This window comes from Rattus norvegicus, chromosome 1 (assembly GCF_021556685.1).
Source record: "Rattus norvegicus strain SHRSP/BbbUtx chromosome 1, alternate assembly SHRSP_T2T, whole genome shotgun sequence".
Classification (NCBI taxonomy): Eukaryota; Metazoa; Chordata; class Mammalia; order Rodentia; family Muridae; genus Rattus; species Rattus norvegicus.
Window position 1 is genome coordinate 241,281,111 of NC_141534.1, and position 24,005 is coordinate 241,305,115.

Genomic DNA, 24,005 nt, shown 5'->3' on the forward strand with positions numbered 1-24,005 from the left:
CCAGTGTCTGATTTATAGCACCAATGGCTGGTAGACTTTCCCTGACATAGCTTTTCATTTGTCTGAGCTTTTCCAGGAACATTGAATTAGGATTTCAGGTACAATTTCTACTGTCATGACACCGTAGTACCTCATAGCTGTTACTTATTGACCGTATTCTTCCTAGCTGGGATGGGTTTTGTGACCATGGGATGCTAGACAATGTCTGAGGACACTTTGCTTATCACTGAATGAACTAGTAGTATTAAGCAGACGGTACTGGTCAGGATGTTGTTAAACGTTATACAGTATAGAGGACATGCCATCACTCCTTGATCCGAATACCAACCCCCAACCCAAAAAGCAAGTATCTGACCCTCGAGTATCAAGGGCTGTGAGTTTTAAACATTTACTACTATTGTTTTACGTTTTGGGGTATTTTGTTGGCATGTATATCTGTTCGCCATCAATGTGCACATTTACAGTGCCCACGTTAGGCAGGAGGAGGTGTCGGATCCCCTGGACGCGGTGTCACACACTTTCTGAGATCTATGCGGATGCTGAGCAGTGAACCTGGGTTCTTCAGGAGAGCTGAGAGTCCCGCTCTATCCCAGCGAGCCATCGCTCCAACCCTCAGTGGGTTTTAGACACCAAGATCAATAACAAGGCCCAGTTCTTAGTCCCAGTAGGGAAAAGAGAAGAGAGGTGAGGATGGAGGAAAGGGCAGATTAGAGCCTTTGGGAACACTGCTTTGGGACCGGGGCTTACTGGTTTCTCCTGACTGCTGCTATTTCCGTGGGCTTTCGGCTTCTCAGTAAACACACTTGCTCACTCTGCCATCTACTATAGTTTCTAGATGTTTACAGTTTGCCCTCCACGTTCAAATGATGCAGGTGATTCTCACAGGCCTTGGGGGTGTAGAGCTCAACCCTCAGCAACGAAGAGCTGGAAATGTATCCTTCTGTGGCTCAGCTCTCGGTTCTTAACTAGAGGATTTGTTAAGAGGGGGTGTTCAAAGTCTTTCTACTCTAAAATTCCAAGACCTACCAAAATGCACTAAAATGCAAGAACGTGAATTTAACATCTACCTTACTAGTTATGAGAGTTAAACTGTGTGGTCAGAGTGTTACTCCTGGGCTTGGAGCCTCACCTGCAGAACAGAGCTCATCTAGACCAGAGGTTACAAAATGACAGCTTTGGAGCCAAGTGACAGAGGAGCTTTGGTAACAGACCACACTCCATTAACCTGAGCAGGTCAGTATCTGTCCTCCTTAGAGGAGGCTTGGCTTCTCTCTCTTTCTTAAACATCTTCTAGGCTCTTTTCTAATCCCTGATGAATTTTTCTTAATCTTTTTATTGTGTTAAAATTCTTTATTAGTTCTTTGAAAGTTTCAGTGGACTTTTTGTTATTTATTTTTTAATTAAATATAACCATACCACACTCTCTCTTTCCCTCTTCCCTCCAAGTTCTCTTACACACTGTCCCACTTCATCCTAAATCCATAATCTCATTTCCTTTAAGTGCTTTCTCTCTCTAAATACATGTGTGTATACATGTATGCGCAAACAACCTGCTGGTTCCATTTACGGTTGCTTCTTTGTGTATAATCTCATGCCTGACTACTCGACAGGACAACCAACTAATACCTGTCGAGGTTTTCTTTCTCTCTTTCTCTCTTTCTTTCTCTCTCTCTTTCTTTCTTTCTTTCTTTCTTTCTTTCTTTCTTTCTTTCTTTCTTTCTTTCTTTCTTTCTTTCTTCTTTTTAAATGCAAAGAATGTTTTATTCTACAGAAGTCCAGCACTCTGGGTTCTACCATCTACAAAGACGGAGAAACCCCAATGTGAGCCCAATTTAGAACACATTAGGGGAATTCTAGGGAATTCTTTATCTGTTGACTCTATTCCTAGGTCCATTCCAGAACCACTGCTGGGGCATAGAGGGCTGAAGTCTGTCATGGAGTCAGTCTCAATAGCTGTCTGGTTATTAATCTATTTAAATTGCTTAACTCTGCTTGGTTTAATTTTGGGGATTATATACATCTCGAAATTCATCCATTTCATTTAGATTTCCCAAGTTCGTTCAATACACACCTTCTGGGCACGTCCTTCCTAATGGTTTTCTGAATTTTATTGCTATGTACTGCACTGTCTCCCTTTTCATCTCAAATTTTATTAATTTGGGTTCTTCTTTCTTTTGGTTAGTTTGGCTTAGTCCATCTCTTTCAAAGAACCAACTACTCAGCTTACTCATTCTTTTTATTTCTAATTCACTTCTGCTCTGCTTCTATTTTAATTATTTTGGCTCACTACTTTAGATTTGGCTTTTTCTTTTCTGTCTAAGGCCCCGAGGTGCTGCACTAAGTGCTTTGCGATGTATCTGATTTTTTTTTCTTTTTATGTAGGCATTTATAAGCTTCCTATAATTGGTTTTATTTTGTGCCCTAGGTTTTGGAATACGTTAAGTTTTGTCATTTCCCCTCAAGACATTAATGATGTTGGAATATTAACAGAGTTCAAAAGGTTTCTGAGAGAAACTCTGTTCTTTGGGTAACAAAGTAGGGCTAGAAACCATCCATACATTTGCCTTGAAATTTCACAAATGGCACCTATGTGGCTAGGGATGGTAATGAGGGTAGATTAGCAGAAAGCTCGGGTCCAGCAGCTGAGTTGAGCCTGGGACTCCTCTGGGGACATCCCAGCCAGGGATGTCATTGCTGGAGGGACCAGCATTAGTAGACATCCTGTGACAACTTTAAGCACTTGGACAAGCAAGCATCACGAAGAGCTGTCCCTCCGTCTTTTTTCCATGACTTTAACCCACTCTGACTCCACATGAAATGTTATTTTTATGGAAACGTGGCTTATTTTGTACTTGGATAACATTCATTAAGGACAGGCTGTAATTCAACTCACATCATCAAACTAAACTAACACAGTCTTTCTTCTAAACTTCTGGATTTTATCGTCCCTTCTTAAAGTGTCTTTGAAAAACACACCAGTCAGTAACAGATCCATTCTAAAAAAAGGACAAGGCTAAATGATCGTAGCAGACAGCATCCTAACAAGGCCCATTTGTTTTCTTGTAATCATCCTGCCAATATCCTCACATCACCCCAATGTTCTTTCTGGAAAAATGAACCAAAACAAAATTCACTTAGATTGTAGGACAGGCTAAGGCCGTGGCATATTTTAAGTTTATCACTCTCTCACTCAAGTGAAAAGGAACATGTAATGTGACATACAGAGTCCCAGTAGTCCCATCATATGGACAGAGAATAGCATGCTGTACGAAGAGGAGCACACAGGTGACCCAGGTGGATAAATTACCACTGGTCCACCACCCATCATGAATCCAGCCTGGTTTGTGTGTGGAAGCACTGTGGTCTCTAAATCTTTCCTCTAGCATCCCCAAGCCTTTCCCTGACAGAACCTGCAAACCACTGGATTTCCACTCGCTTTCTAGTCTTCAGGGGACATATCATAAAAATCAGATTACTCTTGCCCAGAAATATCTTAATCCTGAGTTTGGCTTTATCAATATGAATGCAAAAGCTAAAGGGAAGGCTGGGAAAATAAAAGAATGGAATTAAGACCACGGAGATGAAAAACAGGTGTGTGTGTGTGTGTGTGTGTGTGTGTGTGTGTGTGTGTGTGTGTTAAAGAGATTTGATGCCTTCTGAGCAAAGGGAAGAGGACATGGAAACGTCAGATATGATGTCGAAGCTGGAAAGACAGCCAGTCAGAAGGCATTAGAGGACCAACACTGGAGGGCCCTAAGATAACAAATAGGATATGAGGAAGAAATAGCCAGGCAATGCTGTTGGAGAACACAGGTGGTTACCTGGTCACCATGTTCTGATTTGTCACCGAGCATTTATTTAAAACAGAAGTCTGACATCCATGATTGGTTACAATGGCGTTCTTTTGCTTCCCCCTAGGAAAGCATGACTGCGGCTTATGTAACATGGTATCATAGCTTGTAAATTAGTGAAGGCTGCTCCTTTTGCTGACAGTTCTAATGTCTGCCATCTGTTTGCACAGGATGACGCCCTGGCGCTCCTCTAATTGGACATAAATTAGGTACCAGCAGCAGTTTTGACAGGGTCCCTCCACTGCAGTTAGCATGCTTTCTTCCTTTTTTCTTCCTTCTTTCCTTTGTTCCTTCCTCCCTTCTTTCTCTTTCTCTCTGCTATGGATTCAATGTTTTCTTGGAGACTCAACATCTCCCCTAATGTTTGAATTCATAAACTTCCTGAATTCAAATACTCGACTTGCCTTTTTGTATTTATGTTTTAAACTGGACCCCCTCCTCTCTTTCCCCCCTCTTTTCTTTCTCTGTTTAAACAGCTATATTTTTACATTTATTTTATTTTTGGAATCTCTCTCTCTCTCTCTCTCTCTCTCTCTCTCTCTCTCCCTCCCTCCCTCTCTCTCTCTCTCTCTCTCTCTCTCTCTCTCTCTTTCTCTCTCTCTCTTTTTTGAGACAGGGCCTCGGTGTAGCCCAGGATGAGTTGGAACATTACATACCCCAGGCAGGACTAGAGTTCACGATAGTCCTACTGCATCAGCCTCCTGAGTGTGTTATTATAGGCATGGGTCACCATGCCAGGTTGTACAAGTATGTTTAATACACATTTTATTAATAAATTATATTTTATATGTTTACTAGATACAAGATGTTTTGAAACATATGTACAATGCAGTAAAACTAAAGCAAAACAGCGAGTGTAAAACACATTTTCATCTCTCAGTTTTGTAATACACCTGAAGTTTATTCTCATTTCTAGTTTATTTATTTGGGGGACACAGGTTCTGTACATTTAGCCCAAGGTTGTTTTGGATCTTTCTGTAGCATGATGGACTTAAACTCATAATCTCTGTGTCTCTGCCTTCTGTCTCACCATTGTCTTCTCTAAATACATAAAACAACAGCTGGGCGTGGTGGTGCACACCTTTAACCCAAGAATTCACAGAGAGACATGCCTCAAAAGCAAAACAATAAGAACAAGAACTAACCTCCATTATTTCTAACAGTTACTCTACAGTGCGGCTGATCTTAAGCCCCACTCCTCCCCTCTGTCCACCAGCTTCTGATAGCCGCCGTTTCATGCTTCCCTCCTGAGTTTTGTAATTTGACTTCATGTGGTCTTAGTTTTCTTTGCATGGATAATTTCACTGAGAAGTCTTCCAGATTCACCCATGTTGTTCCAAATGGCAGGACTTCCCTCTTAAGTGGGTAATACTTACGGCCTATGTATACTGAATATTCTCTACTCATTCACCCATGGATGTGCACCTATCACACTGAACCAAAGTTCTCAAACGTCTGCCATGTTGAGCTGTAGTTTAGTATCTTAGACTCTGAGCAGCCTGCCTGTCCTCTCCATATGGTACAACCCTGTCTTGTCCAGCTTTCTTAGAAAACTCTTAGTTGTGAAATGGAGATTCACTAAGTCTAGTCTCTAACTTGGGATTTAATTTCTCTCTTCTCTAGAGATGTTCTTTCTATACTGCCCCGTCTCCTGTGGTCTTGGCTTCTCTTTCACCTGTTTTTCTTCCCTTGAACAAACTGAGTTTCACCAAATTCCGATCTTTTCATCTGTATGTGTGTTTTATCATGGAATTCCACCCCACCTAATGACTTCAGCTGTTAATTCTATGTAGGCAGTGTTAACATTAGTTTTATGGCAGTGGTGGCAGGGCGCTCCTGCCCACATCTGTGGCTTCCTCAGAACATCTGTCTTATGCATGCAAGATTGCATGACACTGAATATCATTCCCAGTGTAATAGCAAACTGAGTCTCTCTTGTATATCTCATTTTCTCTGTCCTAATAATATCCTTAATTTATTTCATGGTCGTTCTTTAACTTAGTCAGCTTTTCAACCCTTTGTTTTTATCCTTTACAAACCCATTCATTATTACACATTCCTCCTACAAATGGTCCTGTTGATCATGAGCTGGAACTAGACTCCCAACTACATAATCTGTCTTCAAACCCTCCCTCCATATCTTACTTCATGTAGTACTTTCTAAAAGTCTATCATTTGGTATCATTTGTTAAAGGAACACTATTTCTGCATTCAGTATTGCTAGAGTGGCTGTTATAGCAAAATTTAGTTTATAGTAACCCAGCCTCATTATAATACACACTAGGACCTTATAAAATGTCTTCCAACAACTTTCACACAGCTGTCTCCTTGTCAATAGAAACTGGCTCACGGTTTCCTTATGAGCTGTTCAGAGTCATTATACTGCCTTCCCTACACTTTCTGATACCTTCCTACATTTGACTCTTTATCCAGTACCATGCCTTGAGCATGGTAGAACCCCAGTAGAACACACACTGAGCAAAAGCAGCAAGGATAGATCATTGTTGGTGCTGGGACCTAGAAAAGAATTTTTCCATTTCTGAGCTATCTGTGAGTCCAACTATCAGGTAACAACTTTGCCACGGCTTAACTTCTAGTGATCCAGCATGAAGGAACCTCAAAATTAAAAGTCATGGATCAAATTGGGACCGTCTCCCTCCAGAGTCCACTGGGCTCATCCAACGCCATCTTTCTAATCTTGTCCTTTATTCCTCAGCTTTAGTTTACTGGGGCACAATGTCTCATGCAGCTGGCAGTGGCTCACTAGCATGGTTTTCTATCAGTTCTCTCTGGGCCTTTCTGATGAAGTTATCCACATAAGCTACATTGAAGAAATATCTTTTTTTTTCATTATTCCATGTGGTTTGCATGCATCTGGTGGCAATTACCTGCTATTTACAGTTTCTTATAACTCCAGTAAGAACTGTAAAGGATGGTGAAGAGAAGAATCGGGACAGTAACAGATGTCTTGAAAGAGCCTTTCATTTCTCTAAGTGGGCACTTGTCCACATCTAGAGCTGATGCTTTTTCACAAGAGTGTCTTCCCTAAGGCCCTGGTTTCGGAGTCTCAGGACAGAAAAACAGAAAAGAAACCTAAAACATACTGAGAACAACAGTGACGAAGGTTCTAAATAAAACACCAAATGGCAGCACTGGTTAAGCATCGCCCGAAAGACTCTAAGGACATACTCCTGGAAACTGAGCATCTAATCCATCTGATGGGAATTTGATGTTATATCTTCACAAATGCATTAACAACTGCATGTTCTTATTAATCCTCAAAACACCCCTGTGATATCGCTTTACCTTGTTCTTCACGTGAACCTATGGAGCTGTAATTCATGGTGTAGTCTTATTAAACCTCACAAAACTAGATTGGCAGAACTAGCCACTTCAAGGATAATTCAAGAGTAAACTATAGAACTCATCCCCAAAGAAAAAGGCTTTGAAAGCTCTTCAAAATGCTAACTCCAGAACCACATATATTGCTGATGGGAGTGTGTGCTATGCGTAAGGAAAGCAATGTACTTACTCTCTGTCAATCACGAGGCAGGTGACAGCCTCTGCAGCAATGACGTTCGCTGTTCTTACATCCTCCCTGCATAAAAAAAAAAATAGAGCCATTAGAGTGGCACAGCCTTTCAGACCAAACGCAAGGAACCAAAGTATGACTCGTTGTTTTATTTATGCACATCCAGGTTTAGGCTTCATGTGAAGAGCCACTTTACCCATATTATAAATCACACCTTCCCCACAGTTAAAACCCAGTTGTTACAATTATCAAATTTAACGTTTCACTTACACGAGTGGAAGGAAATTTTATAAGATCATTTCCTTTGCTCTTTGAGGAGAATTTCTGAATTAATTACATGAGGATAATGTTGGGAAGGAATAGGTTAAAGCTTCGGAAGAGTCTAGAGACATACTGCCGGAAATAGAGTATCTAATTCATCCATTATGAACTTGACACGGTATCTTTGAGATCAAAGGACAAGTTTTAAATATTTTCTTAATATAGTAACACTGCTTTGAAGCAGCTAAGGTTTGGACACTTTATGGTACATGTTATTCATCTGTCTCAGAGCTCACAGTTCTTCAAGTACTTCATGAATTTTACTCACAGCAACTTAAATATATAAAATAGTATCTCTTGAAAAACATGTAATATTTGTAACTATAGCAGGCGACGTCAATCTCTGAGACCTTTGAAAAATCTTTCCTGGTGCATTTCCAGTAGAGAAAGATGGGTTTGGTAAATCAACTTCACAAGTCATTTTCAGTTACCATAAACTTCATGTTATCATTGTCATAACATTAAATGGCCCCTGACAGTGTGCCCTCTTTTCTTACGATAACATTTCTTAGGCAACATAATTAATGGCAAATATGCTTGAAATATGTCACAGAGGTAATTGCATAGAAAAACGTTGTGTTGACAGGGTTCCAAACCACGAAACACAATGCTCTACACAAACTAGGCCTCTGAAGTACTGAAAACTGAAGGAGTTTCCAGTGTATCTTTTGCTACTGAAGACTCATGAGGTTCCGACTCACACTCTAAATTCTATCATTTCCCTGCTGGCCCGTCTTTCTTTAAGGCTTTCGTTGTTGTTGTATCTTCTTTCTTGAACCAGTGTTCCTTAACAGAAACAGTATTTGGTATTTGGTAAACCGGAACCATATGTCCGTTCACTAATATCATTTTCCCAGAAATGCCCTTGTGATAGTCTTCAGCATTCATTATTTGATACTGATTTAAAATAAAAACAAACAAGCTCTTTTCTTCTTTTAAAGAGAGCGATGTTGAGGTTCTTGTACAGATATATTGCATTAATACACTGATCTCAGAAGAACAGCTTCCGATGTTAATTTTCCATATCAGATCATGACATGCCTTTGCACTACTGGAATCTACTTTTACGTTTTTCAATGAGATTCTATAGGTTTCTTTCCCTAGTGCCTGACACTTCATGAAGAGCGTCCTTGTGAGCTCCAGACTAGGAGCCCAGTCCATTTACATGCCTTTCCCGTGTACACGTTACTGCTTGTGCTTTAAAGAAGACTCTTCCTTGCTATATCTTTTATTTATTTATTCTTATTCTTATTTATTTTTTAATTTGTATTTATTCTTCTCTCATACAATACATTCTGTCCATAGCTCCCCCTCCCTCCTCGCCTCTCAGGCCTTCCCATCCTTCCTTCTACCCTTGTCCACTCCCTCAATGCTATCTCCCCTGAAAAGGAATTTAAGTCTACTCCAAAGAATATTTGTTCTCTGACTGTTAAGCTTTTGTGGTAGTCTCAGAGGCTGCTGGTGTGAGCTTCTCAGGCCTGCTTCACATTCTCTGCCTTCCAGAGCAGCTGGCCTCCTTTCAAAACTGACAAACATTATCTTCCCTCTCCTACTCAGGCTTCTTCAAAACACAGTGTCCTCAGGCTTAAGCAGCTTCTCTCCACCCATGCTTGCCCTTTGGATCCCACCCCCAGTGCCCTTTCCTAAGTAAGGTATGCTATCCCAAATTAGCCTTCCTTGTGTATCTGTTCTTGGTATCTTACACATCTCTACATGGAAGTGGCTATCACTATTTAAAACTCACATATTTATTTATTTGGCTGTCCAGTAAGGGACTCAATTTCTCTTCTGCTAAGCCATATAAAGGCAGGATGTGCTCCCTATTCTACCCTTATGCCTAAGATATAGAAAGTACTTAGTATGTGTATGCTACAAAAAGGCCACAGGCATTGCGTTCCTGAGCCTGGGGTAGTAGAGATATCATCATTATCATTATTATTGTTGTCTATGCACATTAATGCAGTGTCCTCAGAGGTCAGAGGATTGGATCCTCCTGGAACTGAAATGTCAGGTGGATTTGAGCCACCAGTGGCTGTTGGGAAAGGACCTGGGTTCTTCGGCAAGAACGTGGACTTGATTGCTGATCAATCAGACTCCAGAGTCACAGGAACTTCTTGTTAAGTTAAGATCGACCAATCACAAACAATGCAAACCTCTCTTCCGGGTGCATGAGAATGCCGTTCAGGGTCACTTTTACCCAGCAGCATGGTGAGAACTGCAGATGTACTCTGAGCTCCATTGCCAGTTTCTACAGAAGGTTGATTTTTGTTTGTGACGTACGCACAGCAGGCAGAAGCACTTCATCCCCACAGGGCCTTCATAAGTTGGAAATAACTTCTTTCTTGCCATGTGTTTATGGCATCATAAGGCACTGCAAATAGTTTCTATGCTTAAAACAACAGTAACGCTATGTGGTTTTATGAAAGCCTCATTTAAAATCTACTCTTCCATATATATCTTCCTCTTTGCTATTTGTAATGTTGCCTATTCAGACTGTCTGTACTGGTGTACATCTGTAACTACAGGATCCAAGCCCTTGCAGGAAGACCATGAAGTCAAGGCCATCCTGGGCTACCCTACACAGTGAGAGCTTGTTGTCCCCGCTATCAGCTACAAAAGAGAAAAGAAAGTAAAAATAAAAGATGGAAATTGCCTATTTAAAAATATTTTCATCTTAACACTACTAAGAAACTGAAAAATAATATGTAAAACAGTATTTAACTGTGAATAATTTTGTGCATATACATTTTAATAAAGCAATCACAAAAAGCCAATATCTTAAGATTTTATTACATTAAGTGATATATATTAGACAGATATTTTTTACAAGGAATATAATTTTTATCATAGCATAAGCATTAAATATGTATTTGGGAAAATATCAAGGCTATTAAGAAATTTAATAAAATATTTTATCTTATGTTTTAATTTATTAAACTTAAGAATATGTACTAATATCATTTATTTAATATAGCAAGTGGTCGTTATTTTGTCTCAGACTGATACATGAGAACACAAGCTACATAATCTATCAACATTCAGATCCAACTCTTGAATAACAAGCCTGGTGTTTAAACACAGACTACCTGTTCTCTAAATTAAATTCTTTTCACCAAACTATACCCTTCCTACACTTTATTAGAGTTAAATTATAATAAGTATACAAGATGCCCCACTATACCACAGGGACACCTGCTCAACTATGTTCAAAGCAGCTCTATGTGTAATAGTTAGAAAGTGTAAACAACCGAGATGTCCCTCAACTGAAGAATAGAGAAGAAAATGTGGCACGTTACGCTATGGAATATGATTCAGCTAACAACAGCATCACTAATTTCGCAGGCAAATGGATGAAACTTGAGAATATCATCCTGAGTGAGGTAACCCAGACCCCAAAGGACATGCATGCTTTGTACTCACTGATAAGTGAATGTTAGTCATAGAGTACAGAATGTTCATGCTACACTCTATAGACCCGAAGAAGCTAAACAAGAAGGAAGGTTCAAGTGAGGATGCCCAAGTCTCATTTAGAAGTGGTAATAAAATAGTCACAGGAGGCAGATGGAGGGAGGGAACAAGGTAGGAGATGGGATGGTGAGGGGGACTAGGGGGTTTCAGGATCAATGTGGGAATGAACACAGAGAGGGCCAGAGGCCAGAAGAATAAATGGAAATCTGTAGCTGGTGGAGTTGGGGACATAGAGGCCATCTACAAGATGCGCCAGAGACCTGGGATTGGTGGAGTTTTTAGGAGTCAATGGGGGTGACCTTAGCTGAGACTCACAGCAGAGGCTACCTGCTGTAGTCAAGCAGGAACCCCAGTGGAGCAATAAGGACACCAACCCACTCACAAAGCTTTTGATCCAAAATTTATCCTGTCTACAAGAAGTTAAAAAAATGGGATGGAGCAGAGCCTGAGGAAATGGCTAACCGATAACAGGCCCAACTTGCGACTCAACCCACGGGCAAGCACCAATCCCTAACACTATTAATGATACTCTGTTATGCTTGCTGACAGGAGCCTAGCTTAACTGTCCTCTTACAGGTTCCATCTAGCTGCTGACTAAAACAGATACACAGAACCATCGCCAGAAAATGGATAGAACATGGAGACTCTTATGAAAGAGTTGGGGGAAGGATTGAGGGACCCAAAGGGGATAGTAACTCCACAGGAAGACCAGCAGGATCAACTAGCCTAGACCCTTGGGGGCTCCTAGAGATTGAACTCAACAAAAGAGCACACACAGGCAGAACCTAGGCTTCCCATGCACACAAGTAGCAGGTGTGCAGCTCAGTCTTTATTTGAGTCCCCAACAACAAGAGGCTGTCCCTAAAGCTGTTGCCTGTCTGGAATATAATCCCCTGACTGGCCTGGCTTGTCTGGCCTCAGTGAGAGAGGATGCCCCTAGCCCTGCAGAAGCTTGATGTGTCAGGATGGGGGACATCCAAGTTCAGGAGCCCGAACTCTCTCAGACAAGAAGGGGAAGGGGATTATGTAAAGGGGGACCAGGAGGGGAGGCAGTGGGGTGGGTGGTTATATGGAAGAGTTTGGAGGGAAGAAAGAAAAGGGTGAAATGTCATAATTATATTATACAAAATACAAAATACTAAAGAGAAAGAAAAAGTAAAGGATAACTTTTGAGCAGTAGTCATAATATTTATCATAAAACTGCATTTGTTAATAAAGCCAGCACCAACATATTTTGGTGTCCAACCACAAAATAAATGTGATAGGCCTTTAATGATTAAATTACTGGAATTCCCATTCATAGGTGTGTCCTATCCAGCCATGCAGCTTTATAACGATACCATGTAATGCTTGGCAGTTGTTTAATGTCAAGTTCTTTCAGTGCCAAGTCATGCACACATCACAGTACCCCTGTTCCTATTATTCAGGTGTTTAATGCCCCTCTATGCAGATGTCCAGAAAGGCTCTGAAACCCTACTTTTTCAAGGGATGAAATGCGACTTGACTTGGCTTTAACGTATGTTAGCCTTCTCCTTTGTCAGACACACTTCTAATGGAATAGCATCACTGCTGAAAGCTGCCGATACTGCAATTACTGTGTACATTGGTTTCTATTGTGGGTCCAAGGACCATGATAAAAATAAATATAATCTGGGTTTATGTATTGATGTTATATGTACATAGAATAAAGGGGATCCTAATGATTCTGTGTTATCAGTAAGCATTTTAGCCACCCACAGTTATATTTTATATAAGATATTGGCCAAGATAATACGGTAGCATATACTATTGGCTTAGACATAAAGGGAAAGAACATGTAAAGAAACAGCATTTTTTCTTACTATCTTGATTTCTTTCAGAGGTACTTGTTGCCATGTATTTACTAATTTCTAAGGGTTTGACATTGAACATGAGATTAAAACACATCTGGAATTATAAGGCAACACCAGACTAAATACACAGTGCCCCGAGTGCTCAGCACATGACTTTTGCTACTTTGTATTCAACAAATACATATAACAATCCAGACGAAACACGTGCACCGTTTATAAAAAGAACACCTCACGTCCATACGTTTCTGTGCCTTAGTTGATGACAGCATTACCAATCACGATAGTGACAAAAGTGAACCATTGCACAACTAGCAATTGCTCGGCCAACAGTGAAGCATTTTCACAAGCACATTTCGACTTAAAAAATTAAAGCAAACCCTCATGGTTTAATAGTGGTCACTTTTAAAACCCTTTGAGAGGAGTTAGAAACTCTTCCAGTAAAATTACAGAGCATAAAAAAAAGACCCCAAATATCTAAAAGTACAGTTTTATGTGCACTGACTCTGATACTCTTTCAACGTCATCACTGGAATCTTCGTCATCGCTGTATCCCAAAGTAGAGTCACTGTCAGTGTCTGAATAATCCATAAGAAGGCTTTACATGGACTCCTCTTCTTAGGAAGCAGTTCTCCCCTCTCTCATGGCTACAAGAGAACTCAGTGGTGCATAGATGTCTCAGCCTCAGAAGTAGGAAGCCAAGGCAGTACAGAGTTCATGCAGGGGGGCTGGCAGAGTGGGGGATCTCCCTTTGCATAGCAGAGCCCTAGCGCTCCCCTTGTGCCAGCCTTCATGGAAACTGACACTCCTCCAATTGCCTTACGAGCTTACAGCAAACCATGGGGCTAAGCCCTTCACTCTCTGTCATGTGCAACAGTTTAATGCCGCAGTTAGATTACATGCACACAGGATGAAGCAAATCCTATTTTTATAGTAATATCAAAAGGAAATCTTAACACGACAAGTAGGACAATCGAAAGGCATGGATAGAATAAACTTCAAAGAAGCACATAAAAGGAAATTACAGTATTGCCAGGGTGAATTAATCTTGGGCAATGGTGTAATTTGTGGCAAAGCCAGCTGCTGATTGGAAACAGGATTCCTAAAAGCAGTTAGGTGTTTGATTTGTTTTGTATCGCTTTCCGAATCTGATCACTCTCGCTTCCACCTCTGATTCAATCAGAAGACTTATTCCAACATGATTTATACCCCAATTCTAATAAAACTCATGTACTGTATGCAGGATTGATCAGTGAGTGAAGAAGTTATAGTTTCCAATCATGCTTGGCGTGAAATAACCAACGAGCCTTTGTCAGCACACTTTTGATAAAGGTTTGATCAGAAACCAAACTGTTGGGAAAGAATAGCCACTCCTGAAAACGATACTAGGACAACTGGATATACAAAGGCATAAGACCTACGTATGATTCCTTTCTCTCACCACCTACAAAAATCAATTACAAGTTGATTAAAGAATTAAATATATGACTTTAAACGATGAAACACCTAAGTGAAAATACAGCATGAGTACTACTTGATATTAATACAAGCTAAAAGTGTTTGGTTATGATCTAAGAGTGAACAACCAAACCTCAAAATGCCTCAAACATGAAAGGAAACAGTTGACAGTGAGTAGGTAACCTAACAATGGGAGAAAATATTTTCATCCTGTACATCTGATGGAGGATAATGTCTGGATTCTAGAAGGAACTCCAGCAAATCGGTTACCAATGTTTCCACATAATTAAGTGGAAAAATGATGGAAAGACTAGAATGAATATTTCTTTAAAAACAGAAATGATCGGCAGGGTTATAAAAAACAACACTCAATTGTTACTAGTCATCAGGAAAAATAAAATCATAATCTAGCAAACTCTCATCCTGATTCACCTGTTCTCTCTCTCTCTCTCTCTCTCTCTCTCTCTCTCATGCATACACACACCACACCATACACCACATACACTACAGACAACATGCTGGGGACAGCATACCATGACAGGGACTGCCAGCAATAGACTGGGATAGAGACATCTCAGAAGCCTGTTGCAGCTCCTTGTATAAAAGGATAGCATCTGGGACCCTGAGAAGTGGAAGACACATCCCTCCAGGGGACTGGCCATCTGAAATAAGAGGCTGCCTGCAGTAGGCCGGGATGGAGACATCTCAGTAGCCCACAGCAGCTCTTTGTAAAATAAGGTTGTTCCCCTTTCTCCTACCCTTAGCCCTGGACAACGGCTGCATAGACTTCATTTGTGCCTGACTGCCTTTCAGTTGGCCTTGGGGTGCATAATTATTTTATTATATCTGACTTTTCTACTTCTTTCTCCTTCTGCTCTGGCGGATTCTGTGAAACTAGATGTTCCTTGATGTAATGATTCTTAAACAATTGGAAATTGAGGCATGGGGGCACAGCCCTAATGGCCCAGGTGCATGCTATGTGTTCTCATCTTGGAAACAATGTGATAACTGCACAATGGTAGTTCCAGATTAATGCTTGATTTACAAAGAAACTTTGAAGAAATTATTAGAAAATGAATTAGAGCCAACACTGAGACCCCAAGAAAGGAAAAAGTTATTGAAGTTAGGAAATAAGCTTTACATAACATTTTAGAGTGGTTCCTGGATAAGGAATTATAGAATGCGTAAAATATTTTATTAATTACATATTAGTAAAACTAAGTCAAAATACTGAGACTTTTATGAGAGTCATTATGTACAATGTAAAGTAATAGAAAGCTAGCAGAACTACTGAGTTAAGGGTTAACTTGATTCTTTCTGGCCACTACCTGGCAGCTTTGCCTATGTCATTTATCATTAGAGCTTCACAGAAAAATGCATGCAGCTGACCTCAGAGTTCTGAGCTCTGAAGTATAATAAGTCAAAAATTAAAGTTTAGATAATGATAAGTTTACAATTATTATTATTTTAGCCATAGGCTTGGAAATAGGGAAGGCTTGAAACTTTGGGGAACAATTGTAATTCTTAATTCTTTATGGGATGTGGTTATTCTTATAAATTTGATTTGATGATGATTATACAGTGTCTTTTTTCTACCTGCTTTTAGAGTATCAATAAAGACTGGGGCAAGAGAAAGGCTAGAGAGCGAATGAGAGAGTGAGTGAGGAAGCGAAGAGAGACCATGTATGAACATGTACGAACATGTGTGAGCATGTAAAGAACAAGTGAAGAATGAGTGGAGAGAGTGAGGTGTACATGAGAGTGTGTGTGTGTGTGTGTGTGTGTGTATGTGAGAGAGGGGGGGGGACAGGGAGAGGGAGAGGGAAGAGAATAACTTTAAGCCTTGAAAATAATTGCCTATCAGTTTTTACCCAAAGAGTAGTCTGTATATATTTATTATGTGCCTTCCAGATATTCCTGCTTCCAGTTGAGAACTCTGATCCTGTGTCGAGGAAAGACCCCAACAGCAAGTGGCACCCAACGTGGGGCTCTAACCCATGACTCTGAGATTAAAGGTCTCATGCTCTTCCGACTGAGCTATGAGAATTGAAAGACTTAGAAGAAAAGGAGAGCTGTCTCTGAAGTCCATCCCTTCTTAGAAGGTGGACTTGGCAGAGGATTGGCTTGGGTTCTAGCTGTTAAAATGTGATAGGCTGTGACTGCAGAGACTTTCCCTAGGATTCTTTTAGAAACAGATTTTGTGTAGAAGAGAAGAAAACACTATTTGAATTAGTGCAGTATGGGATGCAGTGTTTCTTTCTAGATGTCTCTGTAATGTTTTACTTCTGTAGATCTGCTCCCTATTTGCAGAAGTTGAAGTAAGGAATCGACTGACATGATCATTGATTGAAAAATGGATTAAGAAAATGTGGTACATCTATGCACAATGGAATATTATTGAACCATAAAAATTAAATTATAGTATTTGACACAACAGAGACCAATTTAAAATATATTGTGTATTGTAAGCCAGGCACAGAAGGACAAATACCTTATGATATCCCTCATACATAGAATGTAAGGAAGTTAATTCTAGGACATTTAGGAGTGGCATTGAAGTTCCCAGAGACCAGGTCTGATTTTTTAAATTAAAATGGCCATCCTATATGTTTGAATGGTTTGTCCCCTGTTAGTGGAACTGTTTGAGAAGGACTAGGAGGTATGGCTATGTTGGAGAGTGTGTGTCAATAGCTGAGGATGGTTGAGGTTCAAAAGATCATAGCAAACATGAAATCTTTCTGCCTGACTGTGCATCAGGATGTAAGCTCTCTCTGCTTCATGTCTGTCTGCCTGTTATCATACTCCAGCCATGTAGTTGTGGACTAATCCTCTAAAACTGAAAGCTAGATTTAAATGCTTCTTTTAATAAGATTGCCTTGGGACTGGAGATATGGCTCAGTGGTTAAGAGCACTGATTGCTCTTCCAGAGGTCCTGAGTTCAAATCCCAGCAACCACATGGTGGCTCACAACCATCTGTAATGAGATCTGATGTCCTCTTCTAGTGTGTCTGAAGACAGCTACAATGTACTTATATTTAATAAATAAATAAATAAATCTTTAAAAATAAGATTGCCTTGGTCTCTTCACAGCAATAGTACAGAAACCAAGACAATGGGAGAACAATAGGAGGTGATAGATATCTATCATCTGGAAAAAAAGTCCCATTAAACCGAAAGAATAAGTTCTGGTACTTCTTCACAGATCAGGGTGTCTATAGCTAACAATAATATATATTTCAAAAAACTGAAGGGATTTAGATAATTTTCACAACAAATAAGAAATGTTTAAGGAGATAGAAATGTTAATTATATTGGTTTTTATATAACATATTGTTCATTATACTCCATAAATATTTAAAATTACTATATGCATGAAGAAAGCTATATGAATATTATCATCAAATATTTTTTTTTTCGGAGCTGGGGACCGAACCCAGGGCCTTGTGCTTGCTAGGCAAGCGCTCTACCACTGAGCTAAATCCCCAACCCCTTATCATCAAATATTAATTATTTCTAAATATGAAAAATTTATAGTCAGGAAAAAATTTGTTCTTATAAGTTAACTCTGAAGTTTTTTCTCCCAGGTCACATGGGTAGATATATCCAGTCTTATGTTAGCTCCCTTCTTGAGGCAATGCATCCTCATTTGGAATGGTATCCATGGAAGGGTACAGTGACTACAAGGGAGCTGGGAAGCTTGAAGAATTCAAGTTTCACACTCCTTTACATATTACTTTTGCTAGGTTGATAGCATAATGCATTTTTTGACATAGAAACTTTGCATTATATGGTTTATTTCAATGACAATGAATATATGTATCAAAATTGAACTACATGAAATTACATTTGCTGTTTGAAATGGCTGAATATCAGTAAGTTCATGTGGTTCAACTTAATACATGAAGCCAGTGAAAGTGAAGCAATGAATAGATTCTTGTTGCCATTTCTTTTCTTTTGTGCTCCTGATGTAATCTCTCAGTTGGGCTATGGTTCAACCCTAGCCCATGTTTCTTTCATAACTATAGCTGAAAGATTTCATTCTCCTGAATGTTAAGAATTGATTTATAGCTTTTATTCCTTCTCCATAGTCATTTCAGGTGCTGTTAGAATTATCACCAAATACCGTGCATGGGCAGATAACCTGATCCCAGAATGCATGAGCTATTAGTAAGTAAAAATCCCATGTATAGAATAACTTTCTAGGAGCTTTTGTCCAGAAAGCCTCCAGAAATCCCTCCAAAAAACCATACAGGTTATTGACCTTGCTGTTGTAAAGACTAACAGAATAGTTAGACCCTATTATTAAAGGCATCATACACCTTGGTTATTGAATAGAGAAAAAAATGTGGAAAGCTCGTTAAGTTTCATGATGTCAGACATGGCTTATCCAGGCAACAAAAAGATGAGTGTCAGCCAGCAATGTGCAACAACTTTAGACTCTACATACTAAATACTAACTCGCTAAGCACGAGGTTACTGACGAGACAGTGGCATGACTGTTAGGACAATCAGCATGGGATTACATATTTATTTTCATTTTTGAGACTAAAATATAGTATCATTTGCCCCTCCCCATTTCCTCCATCTCACTTCTCCAATGTCACCCCTTTGTTCTTTCTTAAATTCATGGCTTAATATTTTTAATTATGTATATTTTTCTAAATACATAAATACCACTCAGACCGCATGTTACTTGTATGTATTTGGTTTCAGGGTGGCCATTTAGTATTAGATAGCAAACTGAAGGGGCTCTTTCCTGGAAACTTTTCTCCTGCTCTCAGCCTTCTGGAGTTGCTTGTAGTTTTTGTCTAGGGCTAGGGCTCTGTGAGATTTCTCCCTTCCATTTTAGCCAACTGATTTCAGACTGGATCTGGGACCCGCTTCAGAGGAGGCGGTCAATGTCTGGTAATGTGTACCCGGTAGTAGCGTCATCAGGGGCACTGCGATGGATCTTCCGCAGCTGTCTTGCTATGTGGAGCTGTTACCAAATTGTCTCTTAGACATTCATGTTTGTATCTGCAGACCAGCAGGATCCTCAGACTTGATTAGATAACCTTCTCTTTGCAGTGTGTGGTGGGTAATAGGGATTTTATTTCTCTCCACTCACAGATTTGTGAAGTACCTTTATTTCATTTTATTTTCTATTTGGAAAGCAGAGGAGAATTAAGCCTACTGGAATCATGGCTAGATAGACAGACTCTTAAGTGACAGCACATCTGAGGTGAGTGCTAAATAGCCAGTCACATATCAAGACGGTGTAATCTAAATAAAGCATGCCCATAGCATGCTCATGCTGTCTTGTAGATAAAACAAAGGGAGGCCTCCTATGTCTCGTTCTGTCGCCAGTGTGGATGGCTCAGTTTTCACTGCAATTTGCACACGTGGCGTGTGGATCACTGCACACGTGGAGTGTGGATCACTGCGCTCCTTCCTCACTAATTAGTGTTCGACAGAAAACCTTTCCAAGTTCTACAGATCATAGACTTCAGTGCCCCTCAGGGGAGTCATCCTAAATCCAAGGATATCTTTCACTAGAAGAAAGATTAAAAGCTTATAATTATGCCCTATCCTCTGAATATTAAGTGGTATAACATGGGATCAATATACCACATAAATCTGCATACTAATTTGTAATAGTGACTAAATATTCCTTGTAAGCAAACTAAATGTACACACTCCAAACAATAGATTCTCATTGTCAGATGACATGAACAATGTGGAAAATGCTCATAGAAGCTTACTTGGAAAATTAAAGCCCCAGTTGGAGATTAAATAGGCCTCTTTCAGGGGAGAACATTACTGAACAGTTTGAAATGATGTTTAAAAGCAATCTTTTAAAATGAATGTTTCTCAAATGTTTCCTATCATGACTTATTTGGGTAAAACAGTAACCCTCTAAACAAAAATTATAAGTGATTTTACAGTTAATTCAATACAGAATAATTTCAGCTAAACCAGAACTTTGAATCGATGACAAACAGAAGCTAGTGAATGAATAATTGGAAGGGATGTCCAATTTAAATAAAAGGTACATGTGCCAAATCACTGCATAAAGTTAAACTCCAAAAGACATTTGACTTACTTATTACTTAACTCACCAATCAACATCTACCAAGAATTGTGATAAATCAGACTTGCTACAACTGTCCAGCACATGTTACATAGGAACAAAATACTGACGATTTAAAAATATTAAATGCTATCAGTATAGATATATGTGCACTGGAATGATCCTAAAATATTCGCAGCTTGATTATCTAACTACCTTAAAAATAATTTGTTCACTATGTCAAGAATGTTCACAAATTGATAAAAAATATAATTGAGGAACAGTCACTTTTAAAAATTAGGAAAAGGTATGAACTTGAATTTTCTGTGTTCAGGAGAGGGTGTTGGATCCTTTAGAGCTAGAGTTACAAACAGTTGTGAGCCAACTGAAGTGGGTGCTGGGAACTGGTCCCCTACAAGAGCAGTATGCATTCTCAACAACTGTGGCTGTGAGCCTAGAAGTAAGTTCTGAGTAGAAAGGCTGCTGAGGTCTTTCCCAGTTGCTAAACTTTTAGGGTTACCAGCATCTATCCATCCATCACAGGGCTACCCCTTCAACCTTTATACCCAAATCACTCCCACCCATCAGGGACTGCACTCACTTACGCCCTGTAGTCTGATCACACAGAGATGGCAGCCTGGCAGCTAGAGCCAGTCAAAGCCTTGACATAGTATCCTGCAGTCTCACCTACAGGGTTGCCCTGTGCCCTCTTTTCACTGGCGGCAATCATAGGAACTCGATGACACACTAAGGAAAGCATTTTTCAGCAAGGGCATCTTCTTCCTAACACATGAAGGAACTGTGGCAGTGACATTTCAAATCTCTTAAGGGGTTAGATCACGATTATACACAGACGTATGCAAACACTCAAAAGATACACATGCATGTAATACTTAGGTTATAGTTAGTAGTGGCTTTAAAGTATTGTTAATGTTTTCACTTGAAGTTGAGGAATAGACTTTTTATTCACAATTATCATTATTTATTTTCTATTATAGTGATGTTATGTTATTCATTTAATCACATATGATGCATTGACCACAGATAGCAATCCTAAGTCTTTTCACTAAGATAGGAACTTAGGAAATAGTAGTTAGAAGAACAGATTCAAGAGTTACTCTTCTGGGTTCAAATGCAGAAACACTTCTGATTAGCAATATGATCTGTAATCAGATGTTTAAGTTTTGTAATTGTTGATATTTTTGTTTACAAAAATGGGAAGACAATAGTCTTCAGTAGGGCAATTATATGAACAATTGAACAAATGCACAAAAAGAAGCCAGATTCCTGTCTGACCTACTGGAGCACTCAATAAACATTAGATGGTATTATTAATCTATCATTACCATAGCATGTCTAAACACAATAGATTCCATTCAGTCTTACTTTTGTTACACATCATGATTGTCATGTCTCTTTCATTAATCTGGAAAGTTCTCAAGGATCAGCACCAATTTTTTTTTAAACAAAAATATGCTTGCAAAGAACAAGAAAGAATTTGAAATTACATTGTACGGATTTTTCCATTATGACTTACTGTGAAATTCAAAATCTAAATAAAATTAATAAATATGGTTTTTTGCTATAATACAGAAAAAGTTCTTGGCGTCCTACCCATTTCTGTAATAAGCTTCTCAGATTAAACCAATGGAAATAACATTCGATTTAATTTGAATTTTATACAAGTAAGTGTTTCTTAGTATGTCATAGGTCATAAGTAATAATGCAGCTATAGTAAAAGTAAATCACTGTTTATCTGAATTCATCGACATCATCTATTTTACCTGGCCACCCTGCAGAAAGTTTCTGAGTAAACAGCCTGAGGAAGCAGTCCTCGTGGCTGGGTAGATAGAGGCAAGGCACGAAATAAACTGCTTTCCAAGAGTTCACAGTCCTGTAGCTAAGAGGTATTCTCTACAGTTGGATTGCAGTATGGCCTGGGTGTCACAAGAATGAACAGGGGGACAACAGATGACGTGTCCTAATTGTGCCTGGATACTGGGGCGAGGGGGAGATGCCATCTGTCAACAGTACAAGTGGCCCAGGAGAATAAAACGGTGCTGAGGTAGGATAAAGACTCCTATGTGTGTGTTTAAAACACATGAAATGTGACCATTTCAACACGAAAAGCCTGTGAAAAGGCATGGGCAGATAGATACCATCCATGATGAATCTACCAAGTGATTCCTAAGAGCAGGACTTGAAGAGGAAGTAGGGAAGCCCAACAGTGAGACTTGAAAGCTGGGACAGCACAAAGCATAAATGGCTGTAGACTGACTATATAAATGTTGAAAACTTCAGCCAATTTCTCACCTCAGATCTCTGGAAGAAAAAACAAATGAAAGCACAGGACTAGCAAGAGACATGGTGTGGTCAATTCAGTCCCTATTTTTTTCTATTGTTTGGAAAACCATCAAATCCTCCCTAGGTGACAGTAAGATGATGACAGGACCTACTGGTGGCATTAGAGGCCCCAAGCAATCCTCCCTTCCATAGTCCAATTGTTCTTACTGTGCATTTCCTTTCTCTTCCAGTTTATGTGGCAGACTGGACATGTATGAGTCAATGGATTTCTACTCTGGGTCCTGTAGGATGGACGTACAGCTACTGCGTACTCTATTGAAGGGACATGTATCTACTGCATGTTCTGTAGAGTGATGCCCATCTACTGTGTATTTCACTTACTCTGCTCTATTCACAGAGACCATTCTAAGAACGCCTAAGGCACTGCATGGTGAACATTTCCCTCACTGTATAATACTTAGTTGAACACCTGCTGCATTGTGAACACTGGGACAAGCCAGAGCATTGTGGCCTTAAGTCAGGGCTGCTACTCATGCTGATCGTCATGAAGTACACATGGTATCAAAACCAGCTGTGGGACAATTGAAGCCAAAGTTCGGTTTTATTGATATCTGGGAGAGGGAGAAATTATGAGGCACAGCTCTGTGCCAGGGACTCACTATCTAAAAATGAAATCCGTGTTGCCATGAGTTCAAGGCCAGCCTGAAATACATAGCAGCTGTCAGGTGAGTCAAGGCTCTATAGCGAAACACTGTCTCATTAAACAAACAAATTAATTAAAATGGCATTGAATAAAAATAAACTGAATTAGTTTAATCTTGTGTTTGGGGGTTTGGAGGTCAGTGGATTATATTCCTGGGCCAAAGCCAGTGGGCAATCTGTTTTTGTAAAAATGTTCAAGTAAAGAGAGTGTTTGTATTTTAAAGGGGTGTTCAGAGAATAAGAAAACTAAGCAAAATATAAATATGATATTGTCTGTATCTGATACATTCAATACAGGCCACATGTCACTTGGCTCTTTGCAGAGCCTGTCCTTAGGCAGACAACAGAAGTGAAGTTCCAAGAGTTGTATGGCTTTATCTGGAGTCATGTAGCTAAAACTGTAGCATGTATAGACTTTAATCCAAATTATCTCTATCCAGTGTCTGTGTATCTTAAACTGAGTGTGCTAAATCCCCAATTATGTGTGACTC

The 24,005-nt window shown here is 39.6% G+C and overlaps 1 protein-coding gene across 2 annotated transcripts in view; it reads right to left on the reverse strand.

Moving 5' to 3' along the window:
* Prkg1 (protein kinase cGMP-dependent 1) overlaps positions 1–24,005 on the reverse strand; it is a 1,231,555-nt gene that overhangs the window by 141,371 nt on the left and 1,066,179 nt on the right. For both annotated transcript variants that reach the window (XM_087584755.1, NM_001105731.4), the window contains 1 exon segment: positions 7,384–7,449. In XM_087584755.1, coding sequence (XP_087440881.1) covers positions 7,384–7,449 — 66 coding nt within the window.